We start from the raw sequence: 14,089 nt of genomic DNA on the forward strand, positions 1-14,089 counted from the left end.
TGACATCATGATGTGGGGAGCCATAGGGTACGACTTCAGGTCATCTTTGATAGTAATTCTGGGGACCCTGACAGCACAGTGCTGCATCCTGCTTCTGCATGTCTTACCCCTCCTGAGACAGTCTTTCAACAAACGGCACGTGTGTCTATACACTGCCTGCGTCATGTTAAGGTCCTCCCATGGCCAGCCAAGTCCCCCGATCTTTCCCCAATCTAACATGTGAGGGATCGGCTCAGACCTCAACTCAGACCCAGTGCCAATCTGCAGGATATCGAGGGCCAGTTACAACAGCTGTTGGCCGACTTGCCGCAGGAGAGGATACAATGGCTGTACGACTCCCTTCTGCTTCTGTATCCAGGCCCGGAGGGGCCACACCCTACTGACCTAGGACCAGCAGTGTGCCCATACTGACAACTCTGCTGTCCGTTCGATCTGATATTATAATCATTGCAATACAGTCACATGACCTTTCACCACGTGTAGATTCATTTCATTTCCACTATTCCGTCTGGGTGCTTAACTTCTTTTGACAATGAGTGTACATACAAACACACACACACGCACAAAACTATATTTGTATTTTTTCAGTTGGTCAGAACAGAATGACCCACAAACTCTTGTAAATATTTAATAGGGTTAAATTCAAGACCAGTTTGGGATCACTCCTGGCATTCTAGGAGTCTTTTTTTGTTTATTATAATCAAATGATCATGATTACCACCGAAGCCTCATCCATGAACAACAAGCAGACAGCAGTTTAGCGCAAACTGCAGCCGTCTGACACCACACAAGCACGAGGCCGTAGCTCTCCATACATGTTCATGTCAAACAAACCACAGCCCCACCACTCTCTCGCCAGCTCTGAATCTCAGTCTTCTCAGGCGTGACCCGTCACACGTGCCAGGCACTCTGACGGATGGGCCGGCTCTCGCCGTGGAGAAGTGGCATCGGCGGGGGTGCCATGAGTCACGGTTGAGTCAGTTCCGAGGCCAAACTGTCCCTGCAGACGCTGCACGAGGTGTCCAGATGGACGGTGGCACGAGGAGGCCAGCCTGAACACTGCGACCCAGCTGAACTGCTGCTTACACTGATAGTCTCTAAACTGACCCTTTCAGGCAAAATGAACTCATGGGAACAGGATGCTTACATGCTCTAAGGCACAACTGCAGAATCCTTCTGGGACATGAATCAGCTGCCTTTGGGTTACAGGGCATCGTGTGTACTATACTACAGCACTGCCTCTGCCAAATCAGTCTCACCGCAGGGGGCGCTGGAGAGCAGGAGACCTGAACCCCACATGACACCCACCTCAGCAGTATCCCAAGACACCTGGAATCTCATTTATCAAAGTTGTGTAATACACTAGTGGCCAAAATTGTGGAGACGCCTACCATTTTTGGCATTACCGTTTAAAAATTACTACGCAAATATTGGCAGTAATATGTTTATAAACAGTCAAAGAATGTTACAGATATACACTGGCTGATTAAATGAGTAACTGGACCAACAGTTAAAGTTCTGCTATCTCTAAAAATTGGAAGTGTTTCCACAATTTTGACCACTACTGTACAAAAAGATGTCTGAAATGTGCATACACAACGTTTTACAGATATTCCTAAATTTATCAAACAAAACTTTGTAGGAAAAAATGTGTATTTTTACAGCAGTGTAACAATTTGGCGTATGCAACAATTTGGACAAATTTGGAAAAACGCCCCCAAATTTTATTTTGTTGCGCCTCCACCTCACACTTCAAAATTTCTCTTCTTGTTTATCTGTTTATAGCTGCTATCGTTGGATTTGATTTGAAAGGCTTGATTTGCCTATTATATGAGACGCAGTTCATTTGCATTGACCATTTCTGGTCATTTGTGGGTGGAAACTGGGCAGGATCTCAGGCTCGTGCATGAATGCACATTTACATGATAGTTCCGAGGGGAAATATGTGCACAATAGATTAGATTTTTTTCTGCATACGCATTTTTTTTCTAAATGAAATTCATGCAGAGTTTGATAAATGAGGCCCTTGCTGTTGTGTGAGTGAGGGAGAACCCGACTCAGCATACAGCCACCACATTAGCTCAAATGCATTAAAGGCTTCTATGCATTCAGGTTTGCTCCTACTGTATCCGGATGAAAACATATAGTCAATAATAATAATAACAAAAATAAGAACCGGATTGCTGAGTAGGCGACTGCCCAGGATTGGTTCCCGCCTGCGCCCGTTGTTCCTGGGATAGGCTCCGGTCCCCCCCGTGACCCCAGTTGGGATTAAGTAGTTTCAGAAAATTGATGGATGGATGGATGGATGGATGACTGGATGCATTGCTGAGTATTTATAGAAATTGGGTTGTGTGAGTGTTAGAATGAGGTCTACTGCTTAAAAGCAATGATGTTGGTGTGTGTGCATGTATGCGTGCGTATGTGTGTGGATGCGTGTACATCGAGAACACTTTGGCCACTAGTCACGGAGCATGGAAAATGCTACTCTCCGATAGTGGCGCTGACCTCTCCACCCAGGGACAAGATCTGGACCTGATGTAGGGCAAGCATTCTGTTCATGATGGTGGTTCAGGACCCATTCTAAGTCAGTCCATCTGCTAACACTCTATCGAGGCTATTGAGGGTTTTGAAGGTGAACAGCTGCCTTCCCTCCACCTGCTATGCTGCTGTGGGGCTGATGTGAAACATGGACATATCCTGCTAGGTGAGGAACACAGATTTATACGACGACACCAGATTGGGATGTGTCACGGCGGAAAGCCGGAGCCACCTGGGCCTTCTCCTGTCCCTGCAGCTCACAAATAAAATGCGAGGAAGACCGGACATACGGAGGTGGCGAGACGAGAGGGCGGGGAGCGGTCTACCTCTCTGATGGCAGCGCGTATTCCTGTGCCCAGAGTCTGGCCCGCGCTTCAGAGAGAACTGCAAAGAGAGAGAGAGCGAGAGAGAGGGGGGAGGGGGGGTGGGGAGGGAGAAAGAAAGAGAGGGAGCCCAGAATAAAAAGTAAGGATTGCCGAACAGAAAAATAAAGGGGGGACAGAAGGCAGGTGGGGACAGGAAGGTGAGAAGAAACAGAGATGGAAGACAGGAGGGAGATTGGACAGGGGAGACAGGAGAGGAAGGCAGACAGGAGAGAAGTCTAAGGAGAGAGACAAGGGGGAGGGAGCCTGCCCTTTGCTGCGTCGACGCTGGCTTGCGGTGTAAATGGGCCTTATTACGTGCTCACCCTAACCCCCGTCCCCCCCGGACACCACACACCTCCCCGCCTCTGTGCTCTCCTGTCCCTCTTTGCCCTGGACCTTGTCCTGTCACACCTCCATGTACGAAATAACTCCCTCGCTCTGAAGTTGGTTTCATTTCAGGAAATGCAGAGGACAAGAAATAAATTTAATAATAAAGGCAACCATCCCATTTGGGGGGAAAAGTACACGGACAGAGACTTTCCTTGTGCCGGACCTGGCTGGAAAAGAATTTTCTCAAAAAGTACCTTCAAAGTGCTCCAGTATTCCCCCTTGCAAGGTCGGAGGATTTGAATTTTCTGTGTAAACAGAGTCCAGCTGCACGTTACGTAAAGGGAGTCAACGTGGGGCTGAGGCCGTCGACAGACCCAGCTCTGTTGGCCCGGCAGTACGCTCCAGCACCTGCCACAGGCATGCACACGCAGTCACGTTCCTCCAGTGACACCAGCAGAGCTACCCAGAGCTACACTACTGCTGCGACTGAGCTCAGTCACAGGGACACCCAGGCATAAGTACCCTAAAAACAGCTCAAACAGCACCTCCTCCCCTCTAACAGCATTATCCCACTCAAAGGCTTCCTTGCCAGGGTCTTTCCAGCATAAATCGACCTTTCCCAGCTTTGATTTTCCAAGCTGTTCCCCTGATTACTCTCTGAGCGTTAAGGTCCCGGAACTCACTTGCAAGAACATCACACAGTCAGGATGTGTGCACCACACCTCCATAGACAGAAACATCTCCACCACACCTCCAACACTGAGAGCAACATCGACAGCAGGTGACATTCAATGGGACATGTGGCTTCCAGCCAATGAGAACAGGTGCTGTTGTTCGGTGGTACACCTTCGCGGCACTTTACTGAATAAAGAGCGTGAAAAGGAGATTCAGCAGCGATTTGGAGATGAGATGTGGGTGGGGATCGACATGTTTCTTTTTACATTATTTCCCCCAAATTAAGATTTATAATTCTGGCCTTTTCAGGAGAAGATAAAATTAACCTGAGGCTCAACTTAAATTTATGTGATAGGTTTGAGGTTATTTTTATTGAATAGATTCAACTAAAATAAAATCTTAACCAATAATTAATTTTACACAGATAAAGCAGTATAAAACAGGAAACACCTCTTGGCAATAACAATGCTATGAAATGACATGGTGTGGCCAGGTGGAACCTGTAAGATGTTAAAGGCGGGATCCTAGAGGACCGACATAACAACACGCACCCCTGTTACTCCTACGCAGACCCTGCTCCACCTATGTAAACAACATACACATCCTTCCACTTCTGTTAAGGGCCATTTGTGAGGCGAGTTATTTTCTATCCTTGAGCTGAAGAGCTTCATAACCGCAGGTATTTCCATGCCTGACCACCAGCTACAGGGGTCCACAGTGAACAAAGATGCCCTCCTTTCCTCTGCCTGGCTCAAAGCCCACTGTGAGAACTGGGAAAAATGACTGCATCCACAGCGCAGCTTAAGACTAAGATTTATAACTGAAATGGAAGCTTCTGATTAATGTTCAAAATATGATCTTTGTAAACACCTGCATCAAAGTCATCAAAATTTTGCACCACTAATTCTGATGCTGATGTGTTTCGCTAACAGAGAACATGAGGACACTGGCGGTTTAAGGAGTGGACTACATATCACTATTTAATGACTCTATAATGAACTGGGGAGCACATGGTCTCTTTCTGCCTCTGTCTCGCTTACCCGCCCTCGAAGATCCGGATACGCGATGGCTCACAGCGTTTGGATGTGGAGGGCACTTCCTCCTCCCGCTTCCCTTTCTTCTCCTCCTCCTTCTCAGGCGGAGGTGTCTCCTTCACTTCAAAGGGGATGTGGGGAGGTGTGTCTCGTACCTATACTCGGGACAAACAAAGACCACTTTAGTGGCTCTCCCCTACACCGCATAGTACAGAATTGACGAGAACAGGGGGAAACTCACTCACACAAATTTACATCACTCATACAAATGTATGTCACTCACACAAGTGTATGTCACACCCACAAAGTGTATGTAACACCTACAACTTTATATTACTTGCACAAGTATATGTCATTCATATACGTTTGTCACTCGCACAAATGTGTCACTCCTGCAAGTGTATGTTACTCCTACTGTTGTAAATTGAAGTTTTGAGTAAAGCTTACATATGAATCAGAAAAAAACTGTATTGGTCCCATAGGGAAATTACTTAATGTATAAGTGTGCTTGCAATGAAGGCTTGAGCTCATCAGTGTCCCAAACTCCAGAGGAAACACTGCCACCTACCAAAGCTCTATATCCCTTATTTATTTATCAGAATTGTTTAGCTGATGCGTTAATACACAGTAAATTAAAATCACAACGGTTAATACAGCCGGATATATTGTTGGAGGAATTAAGGGAAAATTAGAAAAGATGAAAGTGAAATGGTCGCTAAGTGAAAATCACGATAGGCTAGGCGTCACTGCGACTGGGCTTCGTGCTGCCAAGTTCGATGGCTGCTGCCATTTTATACAGATAAAATTCTTGTACAGTTACGCCAGCATTACTCTCACTCTTGTGTGCATTGTTGGCAAGCATACAAAATTTGGTCATAAATGCGCACATTAGTTGTGCATTGGTTATAAATGATTTTGTTTTTATTACTGGTTTTAATGGTCACTACCTGACGTAGTCACTAAACCAGGAGTGGGTGCACATAGCTTCCTCTAACACAGACATTATAAACACATATACATAGTTTTACTATGTAGTGTAATACTATAGAAATCGTTTGTTGTTGTGCGTTTAAACTACCTTTTTATGGAAGGCATTTGCGTGTAAAGTGTGGCGTGCTCCACTAGGGGCCTGTACTACAAAGCAGGGTTACTTATCAGGGTAACTTGTCAGCTTTAAGGTACCACAGCTTAAATGGACTTCATATTCGTTCACTTACATTTTTCCCAGACTACCTTAAATCCGACAAGTTACCCCGATAAGCCAGTAATCCCGCTTCGTAGTACAGGCCCCAGAGGGACTAGGGAGCGGCCTCTGCTGTGGTAGCAGGAGGGCTCAGAGGGCAAGCACAGGTCTGCGTTCCTCTGCGTGGATTAGATGTGCATGATCATCAATAATCACATGATCTTAATAAATCACTCTAAAGTTTACTGCCTCTACTTTTGCATGAGCTCTGCATGCATTTGTAAGAAATTTTACAAAAAATTAGTGAGTAAACAAGATCTAGTCCCCAAAAGACATTTGTCTTCCGCTGTATGGAATATTTCGGATTCCGCAGAGACAATGTTGACCAAAATCAAGTGATTTGTCGGCATCGCTTTGTGTGTGTTGGCACAGCTCACGGCAACACCAACAACTCATCTGACACACTCTTTATGAAGATGATTCAGTCTATGATGGCTGTCAGACTTACTTCAGTCATACGTGGCTTTCTGGCATTGGCTGGAACCAGCTTGCCAGCAGTGGGCTGTGGTGCCATGGCTGTGGTGTAGGTCTCCAGGCTGTGCTTCTGCTTGGAGCGCAGCAGCGCGAGTGACACCTTGGTGGAAAGGCCAGGCAGGTTGGGGTTGTGCATGCTGACACACCAGGAGGAGTACACAGAAGCCTGGGCATCCCTCTGGGGGGATGGGTTGGGTTTCACATAGTTCAGGTAGCACCAGCTGACCGAGGTGGTGGTATGAAGGCTATGGTACGATGGCCCCTTGTGGCTTTCTGGACTCAAGACCCGGATTCTTATGCTCTCCTCCTCTTCTTCCTCCTTGGAGGGCACTGCCTCTTCTGGTGCTGCCTCGCCCTTGTCTTCTTCTGGTTCCTCTTCCTTAGCTTTCTCGACCTTCTCTTTGTTTTCACGAACCAGAGCAGCTTCAATAGCCACCTTGTCTTTAGCCTTTTCTCCATCACCTCCTCTTCTGATGCCTTCACTGTCTTCCTTCTCCTCTTCCTCTTCTTCCTTCACACGTTTCTGTTGTCTCTGTGCCTCAGTACTGAGCTCCAGGCTTCCAGCTGGAGAAAGCATGCGCTTGCTCCCACCCACACTTGTTGATCCATATCCCTCTTCTGAACCCATCCTGAGCTCCAATTCCAAAGGCAGGGTCACTGGCAGGTAACTCTTTGAAGTGGGGATTGTTAAGTATGGGCTCTGCAGTGTACGCTCCTCTAGCTTGCTCATGAGAGCCATAGTGGAGCAACAGACAGGCTCATGGGATTGAGTGGTTACGAGGATCTGAGAGAGGGTGGTGTACATTGCACTGGCATAGGTGGGAATGTGGGTCTGGAGGCGTACTGGCACCACAAGTGACACCACTGGTGCCAGCTGTTCTAGACAGGGAGCGATGACTGGGCGAGGATGGTGAGGTTGGTGATGATAGGGGATGGGTGTCTGCAAAGAGGATGACGATTCTTTGGATTCCCGAAAGGGTTCTGTGGGAACCTGAAGGGTTAGTCCGCTGGGCATGGGGAGGTAGAGGGCCTGGGCAGCACCAGTTGGATACTGCAAGGGATGGATTGATGAGAAGGGCTGAAGAGGAAGACCCAGGTGATCTGCAATGCGGAGCGGAGCTGCATGGAGTGGGGGTGGAGCAGTCTGCAAATAAGCTCGAGGGATGATCTGAGCAGATGGGACATCAGTGATGCCTGTTGTGGCAGGTAAGAGTTGAGCTAGCTGTCCTTGGGGGAATGTCTCTGGAGGTTGTGTATGTTGGGGGAAAACTGACTGGGAGAGAGAAGGCAGTGAGGGTTGAAGAAGCTGTACAGACTTTGTTAAAGAATCTGGGCTATGCCTGGAGGATGACTGTGCCATGTTGGACTCTGAACCTGAAGATGAAACAGGATGAGTAGTGTAGGACAGGCAGACCAGAGGAGTTCCAGGTTTGGCAGATGGACCAGCAGGCTGATCTTCCTGATCCGGCTCCCCCAGCGTGGCATGCTTCACCAGGAGGCACTTTCGTCTCTCCCTCCAGGTTGTGGAGGAGTGTTGTGGGGAGAGGCAACCATAGTCAAAGGACTTGCTCCGAGTTTCGACGATCTGGGCAGGGTGCTGGGTGCTTGCAGGGGCCTGCTCTGAGGCTGAGCGCCTCATCTCCCGGTGGGGATGGTGATGCTGGTGTGGGGCAGAAGGAACAGTCAGCATGTGAGATCCCTGGGAGCCTCTAGAAGCACCAGCTGGAGCCACCTCAGAGTCAGCTTTTCCTGAATCCTCAAAGGAAGCAGACCGGCTAGAGGCATGGGATATGCTGCTTTCCTGACTGGGACTGCGAGGCAGTGAAACTGACTCAAAGCTTGACTCCCCAGAGGACTGGGTTGCCTCAGCTAGTCGAAGGCGTTTCTTCTTTGGTGGCAGCTTCTCAGCTGGAAGCTGGGCTAAAGTCTGACTTCTCTGAGGCCACTGGAACTCCTCCACCTTCTCTGGTTCCTTAGCTAATGACGTTATAGCTGTGGTTGGGACCGGCACCATGTCTGCATCTGGCTCTTCGGTTACAAGGATCTCTGGCACTTGAATGTTATGCTGGCGAACCAAGCGGGATATTGGGTGTGGTTTCGGCGGTGGCTGTTGCTGAGTTTTCGGCGGCAATTGGTGTTCCACAGAAGGCAGTGGCACGCTAGTTAGTTTTTCCTCTTTCTCTTGGCTTTCCACAGACATGCTTTCCTGCTTCTCAAATGAGCTGGTGTGCTGGATCACAGAGATCTCCTTCCAAGTGCTTCTTCTGTCTGGTTCCACTTGTGTGGAAGTGCTCAAAGAAGTCTCCCTCTCAAACATATCTTCTCGTCCCGGTACAGGGGTAGGGGCACTAAGTGGAAATGAAACAGCTGCTGGTCCTGGGCTGGGAGGATCCTCCTCCAGACTCTCCTCTTTCCTCCTTTTGCGCACAGCCATTGCCATAGCCCTGAATTTATAATGCATCATTTGAGGTCTGTCCTCTCGATAAGTGCTGCTCTCCGGTCCCTTCTTGGGTTCCTCAGGTTGGCGTGCCGTACAAAAACTGCGACGGTGTGACTCATAGCTCTCTCTTTTCTTACACCGGGTACCACAAGCTTCACATTCGTAAAGTCTGGGCCCACGCCGCTGCTTTCGGCTCAGGTCAGATGTCAGAGGGGTGACAGAGGATGAAACAGAGGGAGCATTCTCCTCAGGGATGAACTCTGCTCCAAGCGGTACCTCAATTGCGGGCTGGCGCTTCAGCATGCGGTGATGGTGGCCTACACGCATCTCTGCCACCACAGCTTGCCTTTCGTCAAACGAATGACTGAGACGGAAACTGCGAGAAGTGGTGGCAGAATCGGCCTGGCCTGCTGAGGAAGGCATTGAGTGGCTTCTTAGGAGAGGCACTGTAGAAGCCTGACCAGCCATCAAGTCAACATTGGGAAACTTGGGACGGAGGGATTCACTTGAAAAGCCACTAAGACTCATAGGAACAGCACTGCTGCTACTGGGTCCAAGTGCTTCTGACTTGGGATCTATGCTGCTTTTCCTGGAGAGGGAAGACCTTCTGGGCTTGACGCTGTCGATTTCACTGGTGTCCACTACAGCTTCGTTAATGGTAATAAGTTTGGTAATGTGCTCTATGACCTGTGTCTTAGGCACCGTAAAAGGGATAGTCTTTTCCTCTTGCCCTAAGGAAGTAGTGGAAGAGGGCTGAAGGTGTTGGTGATGAGAGCCCCTTTGCTGTTGCCCCAGCCGTCCATACTTGCCCAGAATTATTTCAGCATAGGTTTTGGCATTGGTATTTGGAGGGCTCACCTGGGACAGCTCAGTGCTCCCAGAAAGGGAGCAATAACCTGACTCTGTACTACCCTTACTTCCAGGGCCCAGGGAGGAAGGTGGATCATCTGAGGAAGCTACTGGCACACGTTTCCTCTCACTTAACCTCATGGCTAGCCTCTGTTTAACTGCCTGGGAGTCCTCAGCTCGTTGTGGCTCCTCTAAGTTTGGTGTTTCTATGCTTCCACTCTTCTGTGAGGTCAGTTTCTCCTGGGAGGACACTGGGGCATGTTGTCCTGTTTCATCTTCTGAATCTGTGCTTTCTCCCTCTGTGGGTTCTTCTGGATCCTCCCCCAGAGCACCCCCCTCAGGTCCACCTAAGCTATAGTCCTCCCTGCTGGTAGCCAACCCTGCCTTGATCCGGTGGGCATGAGACTTGCGGTGTTTATACAGGTTGCTCTTGGTTTTGAAGGAGAATCCGCATGGGACACAGGGGTAGGGGCGCTCTCCAGTGTGGGAGCGAATGTGCTTCTGGAGAACACTAGGCTTGGCACATGGACGGCCGCAGTAAGTGCACACATACTTTCCTGGCTTCTGGGGCTTACGTTCCCGCCTGGGCGGGGCACCCTCCTGGACTTCTTGGCTGCATTGTGATGGGATTACCTGGGCATGCAAGCCTTGAGTGGAAGAAGATGACTGAGAGGCTGTGGGAAAGTTCCCTCCAGAGGGACCCGGGGTACCTGCAAGCTGCCACGTTGGTGCTGCTGCAGAGGTAGAAGACTGATGCTGCAGCCGGAGGAGCTGCCGCTCTAGGTCACTACGCTTAGGCTGCCGGTGATGGTGTCGACCATGAGAGCCATGGGGAGGTCGGGAGGGAGCCTGATGCAGCTGCTGAAGCTGCGACAGATGGTCCTCCGGGGGATGCTCAGACAGGGGATGCTCTTGCCCTGCAGACCGCTCCCCGCCGGTCGGCTGGCTGTGCTTGGCCTCCATAGAGTGGGGAGGAGGCCTTAAATAAACACTGGGAATGCTTCTGTCTTAGTCAGACCACACAGCCTCATTGATTTAGCCACAAAGCTGCAGAACTCTCCCGGTACATAATGGCATGGAGAAGGCTCTGCAAAAGAAACAGCCAGAGGGTGTCTGAAGACCTCTTTTTGTCTAGTGAAAAAGGTTCCTTCTTCTTTCCTTTGTTTCACTTTATAATTATTAAAATTTCATAAGTTTCTTTTTAAATCATATCCAAGTATGGCAAAGGCCTCATTGCAACAGTATAAATGGACACCATCAAAGCGGGGCTAAGAGTAATATCCAAGCCGACTGTAGCAATCCATCACCCAGCGCCGAGCAGATGATCACTTTGCATCGTGATTTTCCCATGGTTTACTGCAGATATCTAGCTTGTTAGTCCTTTGGACTGGTCTTAGAGTTGGTCCACGGTCAGACAACGGTCCAGATGCACACAGCAACTTCTTCACAGATCCCTCTCAGCTTTCCGCTGCTGACTGTCACCTCACTGGTTCTGTGAAAACAGACACAGAATGGAGTAGATCATCTCATATTGTTAGTTATTATTATACCTGGTATTTACCTGTCACATGACTCATACTCCCAAAGGGAAATAGCCTTTTTCCAGCCTAAATCTGAAGATATATCCCTGCATGCGCTTGATGTTTTTCAATCTGTTTCCCTTGTACTACTCGCAATGTACAAACACTAATGATTAAGTTACCATATGAGAGGTTCTAGACTTTAAAACAAGCTTAAAATATCACAGCAAATGAATTTCGATATCTTATGCAACAAACTTACTGAAAAATCTGAATCTTTCCCACCCTATACATTTGAAACAAAACTCATGCCAAAGTCACAACTATATACTGATAACAATAAGATGTCAACCCAAGACTAAAGATGAATTAATGGACAACAGATTCCTATGACATCACTACAGATCCCGACTGGAACCTGTTATGTTTTGTAGGAAAGATTCTTTATCCTCTCCACATCCATTGGTCAGCATCCGATTCCAATCCAGAAGAGATTTTCTCTGCTATCAGAGTCAAAATCTGGGTGTAGTTTAGCCATGAAGGCTAATGATGATGCCCATAATTCTGTTAGATTAATATTGATTTCTCAGGTGTAATTATTTTAACATTACTATTTTTTTATCTATTATATTTTTCAGTTTTGCAGTGATGTAGAACAGTAAAACTAGACTACATTTCAAAACAGCATCTGCCAAGAAAATATATATATTTTTTAACTTCTAAAACATAACAGTATTGGATCTCACTTTGAGTATCAGTTCAATCCACCCAATCCTGTACAAACCTCATCAGGCAACACCTTAGATTAAGATGCCTTTGAAGGTGAGTCAGTGATGTTGGCACTGTCAATACCTCAATGTCTACATATGAATTATAGTCCTTGCCGAGAGTTGAACCCTCTGGCTGACGTCTGAAGCGAAACGGCAAGAGGTTTTCCCATCGACACCAGGCCACTCCCCCCCCCCTTGCCCCCCACCACCACCACCACACCAAACTGCACACATTAGGGCACAACACACAAGCAGGCTTTGACTTAACATGCATACAAGATCCAAGGTCCCTTCAAATCTTTCCCCAACTGAGGTTTATTACCCTCAATGGGAACAGATATAGAGGTTATTCACTTGCAGGTCATGCATCTGACCAGGCATATGGCACTTCTGAACAATTTTCCCTTTTTTTTTTTTTACTCAGCTGGCATTTAAATGTCCTTGACTGAAGCACAAGTAAAAAGTGCACAAGCACTATATTTATAGTCCAGAGGGTCTACATCTGATTCATCTATGCGGCCGAATGGCAGTCATGTTGTAAGAGATTAATCTGAATTGTAAGCCATCCCATTCATTAGTTCTCAATGATCACTTCATTAAGGCTAAATCTACGGCAATTTTCTGCCACTGGCCAGTTTCAGGGGCTACCGTGTTTCGGCGTGAGTCATCTGCACAACCACCACAAAGGCAAAACAGAGAACACAGTGTAAAATTTATGTCCTAGGTCCACTCGCCACCAATACCACAAAAGATAGATGTTGCTAATCTCGGAATAGCAGTCACCCATTTCAGCCTCTCGGTTGTGAAACTTCACTGGACAACGGAGGCTGTTGGCGTCACTGTAAAGGAGAGCGCAGCTACATTTAATTCTACGGACAAAAACAAAGGGAGCAAAAAATATGAATGAAGCCTTTATTGTTAATATCATCAATATCCACCCACTTTGGCAGGTATAAATCCATTGTGCAGCCAAATAAAGAAATACTTCGGGTATCTTTTGTTTCGGCTTAGAGGAAGAGAGATGTTCCCACACAAAGGAGCACAGAGTAGAGGACAATACGTCTCCTACTCTAACGAACACGGTACGGATCAGATCCTCAGAGGGAAATCTACTGTGTCTGGATAAATGATGCAAGCCACACTCAAGCTGGGTTGGAAGATTTGGAGCCGAGCTCAGTTTCGGAAAACAAGCACAGACGTGGAAAAAATGGGCTTTGCGTTTCAGCGGAGCAGGACATGGCAGCTCTCGGACAGAGCAGCTGGCTTGCACACGCTTCACAAGACGCCAGCTCTGGCAGGTCACGGCGTGGCATGCAGATTCCCTTGGAGGGCTCTGCCTTAGCAGGATAATTCAGCTGATTTGTCTCGAACGAAACATAGATTCTCTTTGGAACGCTGCATTTGGGGCCTCGTCTGATTTCTGGAAATAAGTGAAAGGAGCCCCCCCCCCCCCTCCACACTTTTTCCTGGAGAGCAAAAGCTAAATGAATAAGCAGAGTAGAAAGGGGTTTCCAGATAGTGCTCCCAGCACAGCAGCATTCAGGCACTAGGGGGAGCTGTAGATAAGGGGAAGAGGATGAGAGAGGAGGGAGTACAGAAAAGAAGGATGAGATGAACGACATGAAGAGTATCAGCAGACCATCTGCACTTAAAAACGCCGCAGCCCTCCAGCCACACACCCCCACACAGGCAGTCAGGATGGCATTGTCACCACATAAACATTACGCACAGCTTCAGCAGTCATACGTGCCTCGCGGCCATTATCCCTGGTACATTCCATAGCTAATCCATCCCCCAGGGGAGCAGTCCTGGACATCTCTGGCAGCATTTTGCAGTAGGGGTCCGAAT

General features: G+C 48.0%; 1 protein-coding gene across 11 annotated transcripts in view; it reads right to left on the reverse strand.

Moving 5' to 3' along the window:
• LOC125748732 (transcription factor HIVEP3) overlaps window positions 1-14,089 on the reverse strand; it is a 98,442-nt gene that overhangs the window by 8,251 nt on the left and 76,102 nt on the right. For all 11 annotated transcript variants that reach the window (XM_049025246.1, XM_049025243.1, XM_049025245.1 and 8 more), the window contains 2 exons: window positions 6,637-11,443; window positions 4,952-5,100 (listed from right to left, as the gene is read on the reverse strand). In XM_049025246.1, coding sequence (XP_048881203.1) covers window positions 4,952-5,100; window positions 6,637-10,914 — 4,427 coding nt within the window. In that variant the 5' untranslated portion in view covers window positions 10,915-11,443. The remainder of the gene's footprint in view (window positions 1-4,951; window positions 5,101-6,636; window positions 11,444-14,089) is intronic.

The sequence above is a fragment of the Brienomyrus brachyistius genome, chromosome 9 (assembly GCF_023856365.1).
Source record: "Brienomyrus brachyistius isolate T26 chromosome 9, BBRACH_0.4, whole genome shotgun sequence".
NCBI classification, from domain to species: Eukaryota; Metazoa; Chordata; class Actinopteri; order Osteoglossiformes; family Mormyridae; genus Brienomyrus; species Brienomyrus brachyistius.